At 43.5% G+C, this 16,293-nt stretch overlaps 1 protein-coding gene across 3 annotated transcripts in view; it reads left to right on the top strand.

Annotated features, from left to right (window-relative positions):
• RABEP1 (rabaptin, RAB GTPase binding effector protein 1) overlaps positions 1-16,293 on the top strand; it is a 1,480,178-nt gene that overhangs the window by 1,211,229 nt on the left and 252,656 nt on the right. For all 3 annotated transcript variants that reach the window (XM_069614603.1, XM_069614604.1, XM_069614605.1), the window contains exon 14: positions 11,646-11,835. In XM_069614603.1, the coding sequence (XP_069470704.1) occupies positions 11,646-11,835 (190 nt within the window). The remainder of the gene's footprint in view (positions 1-11,645; positions 11,836-16,293) is intronic.

Genomic DNA, 16,293 nt, shown 5'->3' with positions numbered 1-16,293 from the left:
GATTTAATAACTGTCAGTACTTCTTCCGTGGTAATTTCTTTTTCCAGAAAGTCCCGCTCTAACTGAGAAATCTGAGGAAGATTTACTGTCTGCAAGTACAATATCTCTGCTGTTTCATCTGGTTCCTCAGTATGGTAAAGATGTGAATAAAATTAGTGGAATTGTGATATTATTTGAGAAGATTTGGTAGCGCAGCCCCTATATGGTAATATTATCGATAATATGATCTGTGAGGCGATCTTCTGACATAATTGTCTCGCCAACAGTCTATCCGCCTTATTGGTCTTGACATAGTATGAATGGCGCAGATACAACAGAGACTTCTCTGCCTTTAGTTAAAAACAAATTTAGTTTGGCTCTTGCAATTATATATGCTTTTAAAATTGCCGGATCTTTCAGAGTTTCCATTTCCCGCTTTACATGTTGCAATTCAGCTTCCAATGTTTCTACCAGAGTTATTCGATTTCGCTGTTTAATTGCCGCTTCTGCCATGAGAGCGCCACAGATTGCAGTCTTAAACGCACCCCACACCACATTAGCAGAGACATGTGGATTAGATGTATTAATGTCAAGAAATTCCACTATCTTTGCCTCTATATTGCCCCTAACCACTATGTCCTGAACCACTTCTAACAGATATAACCATGTCCACACCCTTTGGGCCATCCCTTCTATATGTATCTGTATTGTTAGTGGAGCATGATCAGAAAGTGCGATTGGATGACAGGTCATAGTCGTAACCCCGCCCATGAGTGTTGTAGAGACCCACACATAATCAATACGGGAAAACGAATGATGGACATGCGAATAGAACGTATATCCTTTCATTTCCCCTTTTAGGGCCGGCCATGCATCTACCAAAGCCAGGTGAGCAAACGTTTGTTTTAAAAGGTTCGAGGGTGCAGAATGTACCGAGGAGGTAACTACGCTCCGATCCCGCAAGGGGTCCCAGGCTATATTGAGGTCTCCTAGTAGTATAATGTCCCCTTCACAAAACATTTCAACCTGAATAATAACTGCTTTCAAAAAGCTCTCTGGGCCCGGATTTGGTGCATATATCGAAGCCACTGTTACTTTTTTGAAGCCTATTTCCAAAATAACAAATACATAACGTCCCTCTTTATGAATGTGCATTTTCAATACTTTAAACGGGGCCCAGGTTTCAATGGCAATAACATGCCTGCTATTTTTACCTTTGCGTTTTCCTGTATCACCAGTGGATACAGACGAAGACATAGTTTGTGTTTGTCCGAAGAACAAATATGTGTCTTTTGGAGTGGAGCGCCACCAAATCCGGTTGCTGACGCCCCAAAAGAGCATCAAGCCATCAAGATTCCTACGCTTCGCTGGCGTGTTCAAACCCCTGATATTAAATGTAAAACATTTAAACTGACCCACTTGAGTGCCATATTTTTAGTTAACTTATGTACCACATATTCAGACATATTCTCGCATCCAATCAGAAGATACCATTGTTAGGCAGAAACCTGTGCAGTTCCCTCTGGGACCACTGCAAAAGGTTTAAGACTACAGGTGTTTGGCAGTAAACCCACTTGGTAGCAGTCTGTACCACACAGATTCACTTGGTAGCTGTGGCTGAGCAGTCAGACTTCCCTCAAGAAGAGTTAGGCAGTATACAGAGTATTCACAGTAGGTCAAGAGCACACAATAGAACAAGTAAACGCTGACCAGGGCTTGGTGTAAAAGAGATAATTATTTATTTAAAACCACATCTAGAAAAAACACAGGCACTAATAGTAAGCAATTCAAAAACATGGTCACTAAAAGATATACACTCCCTTAAAAGAATATTAGACAAGTCTTAAGTAAAGCCCCACTTATTTTCAGACAGCAGTGAGCGCTTAACGTAGATGGCACTCTAATAGTTCATTTTAAAAAGGGAGAGAAAAGCTGAGAACAAATTGAAACAGATCTCAACACTTTTACAAGAACATAACAAGAGAGGAAGGCAAAGTAACACCGTGAATTCAGAGTCAGTGGGCCAGATCCGCTTTAAGAGGATCGAAACGAAATGTGTCCAAGGTCACACGGTTGCAGTGCACAAAAGTCTTGTAATGGTTCAAAAAGGAGCCCAGTCCAGAAGGTTAAGGAATTATTATTACCTTGTAGCAATCTTTAGAAAGGGAGGCCTGGCGGACACGGTACCTTAAAGTTCTGATAACACTCCAGCGGGGGCAGTTGTTCCTGGCAGCGGGTGCAAGTCGCTGCTTCGTCCGGGGGAAGAGAGGATCTCGTCGTGGAGGAAGACAGGAGTCCGTTGCACTGCCAGGGAAGAAACCAGCCGCAGAGTTTCTCAGGTACAAGGAGCGGTCCGTTGATTCGCGGTTCAGTGGTGAGTGGCTATCCGGCCGCAGAGGTGCTTGGCACGGGCAGTTCGACCACAAACCGGTCTGGGGTGCGAAGAAAGAAAGGTAAACTTGTTGTGCCCACCTGTCAGGGGAAGAAGCCTCTCCAGCCGGGAGATCTTCTCTGTCGTCGGGAAGTGGTGAGTCGGTTCTGCAGGGCTCCACCGGTGGTGACGTCGTGGTAGGTCGGCTCAGCTTTTCCCTCGTCGGATTCTCAGGTCCTGTGGCGACTTCTGAAGTTCCAGTCCCCAAAGCCCTGCTTTTATGCAGCACACCCCCATTCACTCAGCCTAGCTGTCAATCAAACATGATTAGTGGTGAGCAGGCCGGCTCACCACTTGGGCCAATCACACAAGAGTGCGACTTGAGTTACCAAGGTAACTCAGTCCAGGGTGCCTAAACCCCCTCCCACCTCCCCTGTGGTACCCAGACAGAGTGGCACCACTTTTGGAGGCTTCTGTGGAGAAGCCCGCCAAAAAGTGGAACAAAGGGCTTGACTTGGGTTGGAGTCACAGAAGAGAACACAAACGCCATTTTAGAATAGAGTCTTGGCAAAAAATACCAACCGGAGAATTAATATTAATTAAATAAACCGGCGGTATGTTCGAGGCTATGAGAATTAAAAAATTAAAGATGGTAGCCTCGAACAATGGGAAAATCCCATAGGGAAATATTTGCGGTTGAATATAAAAAGTAGTTTCCACTGCCACCAGCCAAAACTTGATCAGGGGGGACGGAGACGTGCCCCCTCGACTAACAGACCCCGGGGCAATAGAATTGCCCCGACCAGTACGTCCACAATATGATGGTTTGTACTGGTTTCTGTTAATAATTTGGGACTAGTAAAGCCAATGGTGACTTTACATGCCCTGGGAGACAGTAGTCAGTCCCAGGGTATGGAGTCTATGGTGGGGTGTCACTATGACACCCCTGTGTTACTGCACGGAGGGTGCTGTGTAACACACATAGGAAAAACACATGAGACCCTATGTAGTAAAGGAACCCATAGCCCTTAAACACATTACCAATCAAAGGAATACCATGAATCATGTCCAAGAGTGGGAGAAAAGAGTCTCACTCTTGGCAGGAGGAAAAAAACAAACTCCAGAAATCCAGCAAAGCTGCTGGGGGACTCACTAGGTTAGGAAATTCAGCCTAAATAGAGAATTCTCCCTAACAACCATGCAGGCTCACCACCCTACCCCCTACAACTCCAGCTTCCCCCCACCCGTTACAACCCCCAACTTGTCGCAAACAAACCCTACCCATATTCTCCTGGTGTGTGCCACAGTTCCTACCAAAATCCGGAGCACCCGGCTCCATCCATGCACCCAATAAACCCCCAAGACAACGTGCAGGGTATCCTAGTACCCCCATTTGTACTTTGACAGATAATTCCAAATGAACTACAGCATGAACGACTACATCTCATCCTCCATATTCCGATATTAAGGCAACATCTGATCAATAATGCTTTCCATTCATGCATTAGTTCCTTAATCAGTTTCTTTGGGAGTCGGACCTCTCAAATGGGCCTTCCAATCTTCATGTTGCTGCTGTTTCAGCCTCCACGCACGACGCGGCACAACCGACCAATCCCATGATTTTGATTGCTGGGATGTACGACCAGGATCCAAAACTGTAGCGCAATCCCCTTCATCGTCTTCGATTTGCAACAAAGCCATTCCTGCTTTGCGAGATGTGACCCTGCGCTGAATACCCATCGAAAGAGAAGAGGATTCCAAATGGGAATGTCCATCTATACTTGATCCCTCGCTCCCTTAGTACTCTAACAGCTGGTTGCATTTTGCACCTTTACTGGATAGTGGTCTGGGACAAGTCTTGAAAGAGCTAAATTGCCATCCCGTTATAAGTGATCGTATTTTATTCTCCGGCCGTTCTCAAAATCTGTTCCTTTTGTTGACATGAGGCGCACACAGCCAAGACATCGCATGGGCGTGCCCCCGGGTTAAACATTTTTGGGACCGTCCTATGCAGTCGATCTATAGATACTTGCAGATTCTCTTTACCCGGGAGCAAGTCGGCAAAGATCTGGGTTATTGCACCTTTTAGCTGGGAGTCTAGAACCATTTCTGGTAGGTTTCTCTCCCTAATATTTGAACGATGGGATCTATTCTCCAAATCTTCATATTTTAGTTTGAGGTTTCGTGTTGCCCTGGCGAGTTCCTCTAATACAATGTCCGTCTGTTTGCTTTCTTGTGACAGAGCTTGTATTGCCTGTTCATTGGCCTTGACCCACTCGCCAAGGGTAGCAAATTCTTAACCAAAATCTGACAGCAATTGCTTGATTTCCATTAAGAAAGACGTGAACTATGCTTGAAAGGTGGCTGAGAATTTATCTTGGAATTCTTGAAAGCTTGCGGCAAATCCTTAGCCGCCGCCATTGCCTCTTCCGGGTAGTCAATACTTTGATGCAAGGTGGATCGCCTCTCTGGACCTATAGGGGCTGTCTCAGAGCCCGTTGCTCCCCAGAGCCTTTGCAGTGGATTTTGTTTACCTTGCAAGTCCTAGGGGGGAGGGGGCGTGAATGGTGGATTTTTTCCCTTCCCCTCAGCATAAGATAAAATATACCAACCACGATGCACCTGCAGGGATTAGGAGTGCTACTACATCTGTACACGGAAGTGTAGTGTTAATGTAATTTCCACCTTCACAGTTTGTGCAATGCTACAGGGCTTCCGTATATTAGACTGCAGATATGAATGGCAATAAGTACTGCAGACCCCAATATACTGGTCTCTGATTATAGCTTCCGCCGGGTTGCGTGTAAAATGAGATTGTTGCTGCCCCAGAAATGGTAAATCCTTGGTGTTATTGTGCCAAAGAGACGACCACTGATTTGCCACTGTCCTCAGCTCAGTTTCCTAGCTCAATTTCCTATGCAGACACTATCATTCTTCTTGCCCCTGGGGCAAGTGTTAAATAGACGGCACTACCACCTCTTTTATTTAACTGTGCGTTTTGCCACTGTAGTATAGTGCTGGATCCGAGAAACGGCTCCAAGGCCTTAAAGCAATACTGTCCTTTGTGTCCCAAATATCCCCACCAGGCTGTGATATCTAGGGGGTGACGCCCAAGCGCAGAAAAGCCCTGTGCCCTAAATTGCCTCTGACTCCGGCCTGTCAATCTCGCAGTCGACCCTGCCTGCGCAGAGCGATATAGTTTGCGATATAGTTTGCAAAGAGTCTAGTGACCCATAGCTTCTATGCTGGCCTGCGCTGAAAATGCAGTTTAAAGCAACAGTCTTGCCGGAATCTCCTGCCACAGCAGATGAAAGAGATGCAGCATGACTCATCCGCTTTTCACATGTAATTAGTGCATACTTTGTCCATCAATCAGTCCATTGAGTCCCATCTTCCTTGATCGAAGTGAAGAGAGGATGCGAGAGGGGAACGCCCGGATGTTAAAGCATTCCTATAGGATACCCCCGCCGTATAGCTATTCCCGGGGTGTCCCTGGTCCATGTGTTTCCCAATGTCTCACATTACATTTCTCCTCCCGCGCCGCTGCTATTGAAACGGTCTGTGTAGCAAATGGCTTGCCTGCCGATACACTGCGCTTACTGTCTGTGTCCACATAAACGCACAAGCCTCTCTTACGCAGCCGGCGAAATAACTTCTTGTTGAGGCCCGCTCCGAGAATGCAGCTGCGGGTGCCGCGTAGTCCTGTGGGATTCGGAGTGAGTCTGCATCCCCGCTTGCCAATAGTTCTTGTTACACCTCCAACCAGCGATGCAAATGTATCTGATGCCCAACCGGAACCCCAGCCTTTGCAGTGAAAGATTATAGCAGCGCAAGTGTCCAGAACCACACCCTATGCGAGCGAGGAGCGCTGAAGGCCTGTGCACCAACAGTTACATATAGTTCCCAATACATTTTATGCTGATCTCTGCATCGTGCCCATATGTTCCTTAAGATGAAAGCAGCATACCAGAGCCAAAGTATATATACATATATCCTGCTTTGTGGAGATTATCGGCCACTCCCCAGAGCAGAAGTGGAGGAGAGACATGCAGAGACATCTTCAAGCTGCGGTGGCCATCTTGGAATCACCCAGACAGCAAATCTTTAAGATTTCTTTAATAATGAAATGGAGAAAGCTGCCAATTGTACCAAGAAACTGTTTTCTATCTTTAAATATTTAGAAAAAACCCATCTAGAACCCAATCAAGTCCTTCATACTGACAACGAATGGCAGACTTTTCAAGCGGCTTTCCTTTACAAAATTAATGTTGCCATGGTTAAAATCTCTGAGAATTTTTCTTCAGATAACATTTGTACCCCCCTGTTCCAGTTACAGACCCTCTTCTAGGAATGGGGGGTTATGTTTAATTTCAAACATATTTCTGCTGAGGAGATGGAGGTGGTGCTTAATAAATGTGTCCAAACTCCTGTCCTAATGACCGTATCTCTCTAAAGTTTGTGCTGGAATATTCCTGCATTTTTGCACCTTTCGTTGCCCGTTTCATTAATACCTCTTTCCTTCATAGCCTAGTACCAGATTCAGTGACAGGTGGTAGTCACACTATTGGTAAAGAAGAATGGTGAAGACCCCTCTAACATTGGGAACCTTAGACCCCTCACCAACGTCCCTTTTTTGTTGAAAATTATAGACAGTGGCTACTGGTCAATTCCAAAACCATCTAGAATTGCTCAAAATCTTACATCCCAGACAATCTATATTTTGTGCCAATCATGGCACAGAAATTGCCTTGGTTGACCTCCAGACACAAATGCTGGATATGGTAGATATCTGGTCTTTTGATGCTATAAGACTTATCCTCAGCATTTGATTTGGTGGAACATGACAGGCTTCTATCAGCCCTCTAGACCGTCAGTGTTTGTTCCAGCATTACTATTGCATGGTGTAGATCCTTTCTTGGTAACCGCATGTCCCATGTGGTCCTCGACCAAGCAACATCATCTCAGTCCAGGATCATTTGTGGGGTACTGCAAGGCGCCTGCTCTTTTCAACGTCTATATCCGCTCTCTATGCAAATTATTGAAAGACTCTGTGTTTGCGTTTGCGAATTACATGGACGACACTCAGCTTCTTATAGAATTGACTGGTGACTATTCCATAGACTCAGATATGGTGCAGAGGGTATATCATGTGGTAAAGAATTGGATGACCACTAATTGGCTATGCTTAAATAGCGCAAAGACAGAGCTATTGATATTTGGCTCCCCCCAAGCTCGTGCAAAGTTAAACCCCTGTTTCTCGAGTTTTAGCACTGAGAGACATGACATTAGGGTGCAAGAAAAAATCTTTAGGAGCCGACACTCGGGTTGATAGTGTCATTAAGAAATCTCAATATCACCTCTGGTTATTGGGGCTTGTGAGGCCTCGTGTCCCAGAAGAACTGTGAAACCCTTGTGCGAGCAGTAATCATGCCCAGATTGGACTACTGTAACGCGCTGTTTTGTGGTGCTAGTAAAAGTAATTTACACAGGTTACAGGTTTTACAGAACGATGCAATTTGCATTGTAAGGAATGTTCCAAATAGAGAACAAATCTCGATCCATAGGAGAGAGCTCCATTTGCTTCCAATTTCAGCGAGAATTACATTCAAACTGAAGGTTTTGGTACACTAATGTGTCTTTGATCTAGCTCTTTTCTATCTGAAAGAGCGTTTAAATCAACAAGTTTCCCGCCCTACCAGGTCAGCTGGAACTTTCAAATTGACTTGTCACAGAGTTAAATGAACAAGAGGTGGCGGTCGCTCGTTCCCTGTGCATGCGTCTAGAGCATGGAACTTTCTCCCAGTTAACCTTCGCACGGAATAAAATCTCCTTGTGTTCGAAAAAGGTTGAAGACTCTGCTCTTTGCTTGAACTGCTTTACTGCCCCTCTCCCGATGACGATTGCCTCTGCCCTGGTTCTGTCCTGTTTTTTTTTTTTCTTTTTCTGTGTATTTCTGTTTGCGCTTTGATGCCTGTGGGCTTAGGCGCACTATGAATCTGTAAAAGTAAAGTAAATGTTACTTTAACATGTGGAGGCGGTTTTCCTGGCACAAAACTAGAAATATCAATCAGATTGACTGCGCACCAGCAAACATGGTTACTTATTTACTTTACTCACTGGATTCAGAGATAGTGTTCAAGTCGTTTAAAGTCCACTTGTCCGCTCTCGCTGTGTATACCTCATCACATCACAAAGTGTCATGTTGATAGTGCAAATGGTTAAAGCCTTTTGGGCTAAAGACATTTATTCAAAGCAAGAACATCCAGCATCAGGTTTGGGATCTTAATACGGTTTTGTGAATTCTTATTGCACCCCCCTCCCCCCATTTGTACCTTTTCACAAAACCATACTTAAGCTTCCTACCTACACGTTAGTTTTTCTAATTGCCATCATATCGATTCAGAGAGCAAGTGAATGTCATGCCCTCTCCATAGGTGAGCCATGTGTGGCCATTCACAAAGACAAACTGTTATTCAGAACACATGCATGTTTTTCACCAATGTTGATATCAAAGTTCCATTTCAATAAGTCCATTGAGCTTTCTACCTTTTTCCAAAAACCTGCATACATGAGTGGAAAAGGCATTACACATATTAGACATCCGTAGAGCTGTCATGTGTTACATGGACAGAAATAAGTCCATACGTACGAGCAACCAGTTCTTTATTTCTTAAGCTGCAGGTTAAGCAGAGAGCCCTGGAACCAGGTCCACTCTTGCACGTTGAATTGTGCTATGCTTAAAAGAATGTTAAAAGCTAGGGCCCAAAACTTTAGCTTTCATTCAGAAGGCGTACTCCACAAGTACACAAGCCAAGTAAGTTTCCATTGCAAATTAACCTCTTGATATCATATGTCGATCAGCAACTTGGTTTTCAGTACATACATTTACAAAACACTATTGTGTAGAGCCACAAAGTAGAGCAGATTCACAAGTGGGTCAAGCAATTCTAAAACATGCATTTACCACTGTTATTTCAGCTGAACCACCACCTTCTTCAAGTACTACTTGCTAGTCTTGTCAGATCATGCGAGTCTAAGCCTCGAAAGGCAGATGTTGCCTGCTCTGTAATAGTCTTTCTTTGGCTTGTATCTGTTTAGTCAAATGGGCCCACTGTGAGAAACCAGAACGTGTCTCACCTGCTAGTCCCCGTGGATCTCTCTCTCAGGTGGCCAGGGCACGGCCATCACCTTTCGATCCAGACCCTGGGGGTGCACCAGTGTGGGAGGATCACCTGGGTGAGGGTTCTTGTGGGAGTAGGACACCGGAGGGCGAGACACTTTATTCCTCCCCCCCTGCAACACCCTTACCAAATCCTACCTGGTAGGATACATGGGAACTCTGCCCCCCCCCTTTCCCTACATGAACACTTCCACTTCCGCACGGACAGCCCGCTCTGGGAGAAAACACTCGCACCCGAGCAGTATGCCTGACGTGTCCCACTACAAAGGTCTGGTGATTACTCACACCGGACTTCCATTAAACTTCCCCACATTGATAAAAGGCGGAGCACGAAAGCACACTCTGAGCGAGGCAAAGCACAAGAAGGATCAGCAGTTTAGAGACGGCAGCTGAACGAGGGGAGAAAGACGGGAAACCAAGAAGGGTTGGCAAGGAGGGAAATACCCTTGACCTTTTCGGCAAGAAACCGTTACTTTTGTGAAATCTTAGAGGCAGAAAGCATAAGGCCAGCAAACCAGACTGAAGAATCCTGCGTTGTGTGCCAGAGATACCGAAGGCCCTCCCGCATAATTAACCAAGGCGGGTAGGAGCAGCAGCAGCCGTGGTGGTATCATCCTTGGCTTCAAGAACAAAGAGGCATCAGAGAGATCAACAAAGCCTGTGAGTTGGGGAGACCGATGCAAGACCGGTTTTTGTTGAAGTCAAGGTTGCAAGCGGCAACATTGTATAACAAGCACTGGAACTTAAATGCATGTGATGAAAGATGCGAGTAAAGCTAAACTGCTGATGAATGTTTGAACTTGAGAAGGAAAGATGCGATACCGGTGAGTGGTCTGGCACTGTGAATGTGCTCAATCTCTGTAAGGTATCCCGTCAACAGAAACAAAAGTAGAAGATTTTAAGAACATTGTGTGAAGTGAATCAAAGTGGTCCTGCGACCGTTTAAGCAAAACCCATTGCACATTTGAAAGTCTTCGATTTTGGTATCAACAGGATCCAAGCCTAAACGAGGAAGATCCAGGATCCGAGCCCGAACAAGGGAGGTCCATGGTCCGAGCCCGAACGAGGGAGACAAAGTGTGAACATTGTGATTAAAAGGGGGTCCGCGCCCGAAGGTGGGAGCCCCTGATGAACATTACGAGCGAGAACTTGTACATGTGAAAATCCTAATAGGAATGGAACTTTGAGACTTTGTTTGTTACAACAGACCCTCTGCAGCAAGAGACTTTTATTGGAAAAGAGGGTTTGGCAGACGGCCCTGATGTCTGTGCTTTAAACTGTATCTTTGTGGCCGAGAAGTCAGTGTGTGCGCGAAGCTCAAATGTGCCGCCTTGTCCCATTCTGAAACCGTGGGGAAGGGGAGCATTGTGTAAATGGATTCGGTTGCTGATCTGCCCATATTTACGCCTATTTCAAAATTCAAGTAAAAAAAACTGAAATGCTATGGACTAACCACTAGATGGCAACCTATGCTCATCTTGAGGATCTAAACCAGAGACCGGCTGCAAACATACTTTTACAGTTAAGTAATGTTTCTTTTATGTGGTGCTGCAAATTGGGATGAATGACAGACTACAAATCTAACCTTGAAGGTGGCATAACATCACTTAAACCAAGTAAGTATCAGAATCTTTCTCTGGGGCAAGTAAAAACTTGTAATTGAAAGGTGGATTTTCTCGATGAGCTGTAAATTCTCTCTAGGTATAAGTATAATATCATCGGAAGAGTTGAACATCATAAGATCGTTGAAGATGCTGTCATTCAAGGCATAGTATAGTATGTAGATATTCTCCAACGTCAGTTGTGCTTGTAACAATTATGTTTTTAATACTATGTAGTGACTGATAACCCAGGTTCAGCAAATCATTTCTTTGAGTCATGACACTATGGAAGCTGCCTCTAGCCTGTAGTAGATGCATCTGTGAACATCTGATATAGTTCTTGGCTTCATAAACTACTATGCCGTTCATGTAATGATCTTTTGAAACATATTTTGTTCAGACATTAATAACTGGAACACTTTGAAGTATTTCTCACCATATATTTCCATATGTTTTTTTGCACATTTCTCTGTATAAAATGTACTTGACTAATTGCTGTCAATTTTGAATGTAGGATCTCAATGAACTTGTATTAAAATACCGAGAGGACATCATTAGTGTTCGAACTGCAGCAGACCACCTTGAAGAAAAACTGAAAGCTGAAATTCTATTCTTGAAAGAACAGATTCAAGCGGAACAGTGTTTAAAGGAAAATATCGAAGAAACACTTCAGTTAGAAATAGAGAATTGCAAAGAGGAGATTGGTAAGGATCCCCAATGTAGGGAGAATGTATAGGAGTCAGTCTGTAGTTTGTATGGTGTGATTCATCAAGATCCAGTATGAAATGTTAGAAGGGGAGGAAAGTTATTTAATTGGTAATTGGCCTAGAAATGGAGAAGAATGAAATGAAATGTGGTACTGTAGAAGTGTGGCCAGAATCTGCTAAGTAAATCGGATCTTCCATACACATTTTTATGAAGGTTATCGCTCCACTGTTTATGTTGGAATCCACCCTGAATTTGATAGGGTGTAAGAAGGAGGGCACCAATGTCCATGATTTATTGCTTTACAACAGATTAATACCCTTGGAAGGTGGCACTTGCTAATATAGGGGCAGAAGGGAACCCATGACCCAGATCTATGAAGGTTTGTTCTGTTTCAGTGCATCTTTGAGAAAGACGTGTTAGGCAGATGGCCAGAAAATAGTGTTATTTGATCTGTTCTGTCATAATATAGGTATTACAAGAAAATATTAAAACTGTTTGATCGCTTCCAACTAGCAAAGAAATTGTGACGAGCAACCTTTTAAAGGCTTATCCGTTTTAGAAGTAATACAACACATTTAAACTGAGAAATGGCCTCATTTTATTTGCACAGCCTCTCGGGAGATTTCACAGTGGTTCTCGTCAAGGCAGTTCGTATTGGGCAGGAGTTGAGTGCTTGTCAAGAAATGTAGTTGCCTGTTCAATAAGGTAAACGATGCACATAATACTTCTGTACAGCAGTGTGCTTATGTACTACATAGAAGCACATTTCACCCTTATGTGGTTTGCATTGTATTTTGTAAACTTTAAGCAATTTTAATGGAAAGAAAATTGAGCGAAGGGCTGATCCCGTTGCATTTACCCATCATCCTCGATCTCTCCACCCTACTAAACATTTTAATTTCTTGTTTAGTTTTTCTGCAGTTTCCTTTCATAAATAGCTTTACACTGGACATTGCACTTTGGAAATCTTTAGGAGAAATCAGCAGCGATTTTCACACCTTGGTTTCATTGAAAGGGTATGTGGCGCCTTTTTAATATGTACAGGATGATGCATGTTGGATGATCCAACTAAAGATCATAAAATCAGATCATAAATCGGGAACTTCAAAACTTCTTAATACACTGCAAACCAGTATGAATCCAGATTTCTTGCATTTCCTCCAACCAGTGTCCTCCCAGGTGAAGGACACAGCTATTGACAGGTTAGCATTTTAGTGAGAAAGTGTTGGAAAAAGTCTTATTTGGTCCCCTAGATTTTTTTATATGTGCAAATGCAGAGGATTTACTTGGTGATGATGGCTCTGTGTTATAACGGTAGCTAAAGATGTCTTCCTCTTCTACAAGTCAGTCCTGGACAGTGTGTCCCAGTGAGCTTTTAAACTTTTAGAAAAAGACTGTATATTAATATCATGTGGTCTAATTTCGTATGTAAATGGAAATATTTCAGTATACGGAAGCTAAGCAATGCTCTACCTTTTGATAAGTGGTTCAGTTCCCTTTCCACAACCAGGGTTGCAGTTTCCTTTATATTGAAAATGTGAGAGGTATCAAACCCACACCCATCTTAAGGAATTATAGAGCTAATGGCCTTAGAGTTGACACATGCATTAGTCTAGTATCATTGGCTTTGTAAAAGTGTGATGTTCTATGAAAGAAACTGACATTACTTTACTGTAGACATAGATGCTAAGCTGTTAGTAAGCAAACAGTACTAGAATGAAAATGTTCGGGGTAAACCAAGTAGGTTTACATTCATGTTATTTGATGTGCTGCATATAGGTGTTACATATGTTAACCCTTAGAAGTGTGCTGGTCCCCTTGCTCAGATGTGTTTTGTTAGGTGAATTTATTTAAAATCAAAGTACTGTTGTAAAAAATGATATTAAGGTGAAGGGATACATGCATATAACAGCATATTGTTGCTACATATTTTTTTATTTTAAAAATAAAATATCATGTACAGAATGTGCAATTTTGTGGAACAATATTCTTGTTTGTGGTTTTTCTTCCTTTTCTTGTTTATAATCTGTATTTTCTGTCTAATTTTGCTTTCATTATGATTGATCTGCAGACATCTTCGAAGGTAGGAAGAATATACATATAAAGTAATCCATTATCATGTTAAGTGTGTGATAGAATTCCGTTTATAAAAATATTAACTGCATACTGTGGCTTCAGGGTGCTTGGTTAATTTAAAGGATCTGGGTCTTTTTCATCTCCAGGTATGCTTCTTCCTTTGGTCAGTGGTACTGGTAAGCTCTGGCCCCTCCAATGTAGACACCTGGTATATCTGTACTCTTGATACCCATATTAGAGCATTTCTTGTAAAACATAGAAAAAATTAAATAATCTACTGCGTCCCTGTACCTCCAACCCCACCCATGTTCTGCCCCCAACACACACACACACACCAATCAGCTTCTATACGTACATCCCATCTCTCTACAGGATCATGTTGGATGCTTTTTGCGGAGCTTTGTTACTTTTAGCAATGTGTGCATTTTTCGTGTGTGGGTTTTATTTTCTGTCTCGTGTTGTGGTTCTTCATCTGGGGAATGGTTCTACTCTATTCCATTGGCTTAGCAGGTCCCTTCTTTTAGCATATTTGGCCCTGTGGAGCCCTTTTAGAATCCCTTTTGGTTTGGATCGGTGAGAACAGGCTTCACCGTTAAGTAGAGCTCTTCAACTCTTTTTCCCGTCTCACCAGGAATGTTACAAGGAAGAAGGTGAGTAGCCCTGGTTTTTTTTCCCAAAATTTCTAGAATCCAGTGACTTATTCTTTCTGAAGAAGCCATTGGTACTAGTTTCCACTGGAGTCTCCTCTGAGGTACCAACCAAATCTTAGTCTGTAGTTAACTCGGAGGTCCTCCAGAGATTTCTGATATCGGAGCAAGCTCTGTGGACCCTTCTGGTCCTTTCCAAAATGGAAACCGAGATCATGTAGCTGTGACTCTATATGAACTGCTGTCTAAATGGTCCCTTCTCCCAAACTTTGTCCATCAAATCTAGGCAATCATGTTAGGCACACTGCCCTTCCAGCATGCATACCAAGGCTTCCTGTTTAGACTTCCTTTTGACCCTGAAATTGTTTGGGTTTTTCAACAAATTTGTCCCCTATCCAGAATGTGCAGTGCGCTAAGCCAAAGAAACATCTTTAGGTCTGGCTCACTACCGACCGTAAGACTAAGGGGTTCACAGGCTGCCTTCTGTGCTGAATTCTTTGGTAGATAAACACAGGCAGTTCATGGCTAACAAACAACTCACCCTTTGGTGTGCTCCAAAGCATGAACTCCACTTTGATTGAAAAATAAACTTCTCCCTGCCTTGCTGTATGAAGGGCACTTCCACAAGAGAACAAACAGGCCTCATGCGCAGATATCTAAGACTAAAGTCCTAGGTGCTTACGAGTCTGTGGCCTCCACACTGGATGGTTTAATGTCTTCTGCAGTAAAAGCAACAGCAATAAAAGGAGGCTATTTCTCGAATGTTTTGCTGGCTAGCCCCCTTGGCCCGTTTGGACTAATCCTGTGGTATGAGACTTTTGGAGCAGCTTCAAATCTTGAGTCCACAACAGTCCCTGAAGGGGTTACTTCTTTGCCTCTGGGTCCAAGGTGGAATCACCAAGTACCTGTTTGGGATCTTTGACGGTTGTACACCACTGCAAGTCACAAAGGCACTATCTGTGGATACTTCCTTTGTGACTTGTTATGGAATTGGCAGGCATTCCTAGAAGTAACTTGCCATCCCCTCTTTTCCAATTAGTACAATGAGGACATTTTACCTAAGCCACAGGGGCTCACTCCATGCTTTGTGATAACATGATCTGAAATTCTGTATGACCCTATGGCCTCAAAGATGAGAGCTCTGGCTCACGTTTTATTCCCATCAATGGGAAAAGAAACTGAATCATTAGTACATTTCTTTTTTTCTTTCTTTTTTTAACACCAGTATCCATCTCTCAGACACACATGGCTGAAATCTCATCTGAATGCACAAAGGATTAGGCAGCTTTCTACAGCAATTTTATTTCTTGAATCTTGTTGCTCACCAGATTTATCCTTAGTAGTTGCAAGATTTGATCTTCCGCCTGGACCATAAGGAAGCGCTATCTAGATTTGCTTAGTTAACTTGGCTTTTACTAACTTCCAGAGCATCTGAAGCAGCTGCTCATAGGCAGTCCAGCTTGACGTGTGATGCAATGGTGTCCTGAATTTGGTAAGATGCAGTATGGTAGCATGGTGAGGCAGGTGGGAGCAGTGGGTGAATGATGCTTTTACATTTTTGCTTTGTATTGCTATGTTCATGCAAGTGGATGCTTAATACACACAGAGTTTTGCACATTGTGACGAATCGAGGGATTTCGTCCCTTCTCCCCCATTGAGGCTAAGGAGGTGAGCCCGCTCTGCAAAACCCTCCCTACGGGTCTGGGCAAGTGGGACCTCACTGGGAGAGAC

Source organism: Ambystoma mexicanum, chromosome 9 (assembly GCF_040938575.1).
Source record: "Ambystoma mexicanum isolate Mex_15411 chromosome 9, UKY_AmexF1_1, whole genome shotgun sequence".
Classification (NCBI taxonomy): domain Eukaryota; kingdom Metazoa; phylum Chordata; class Amphibia; order Caudata; family Ambystomatidae; genus Ambystoma; species Ambystoma mexicanum.
Note: the sequence above shows the minus strand (reverse complement) of the source record. Positions and strands in the feature narration are given on the sequence as shown.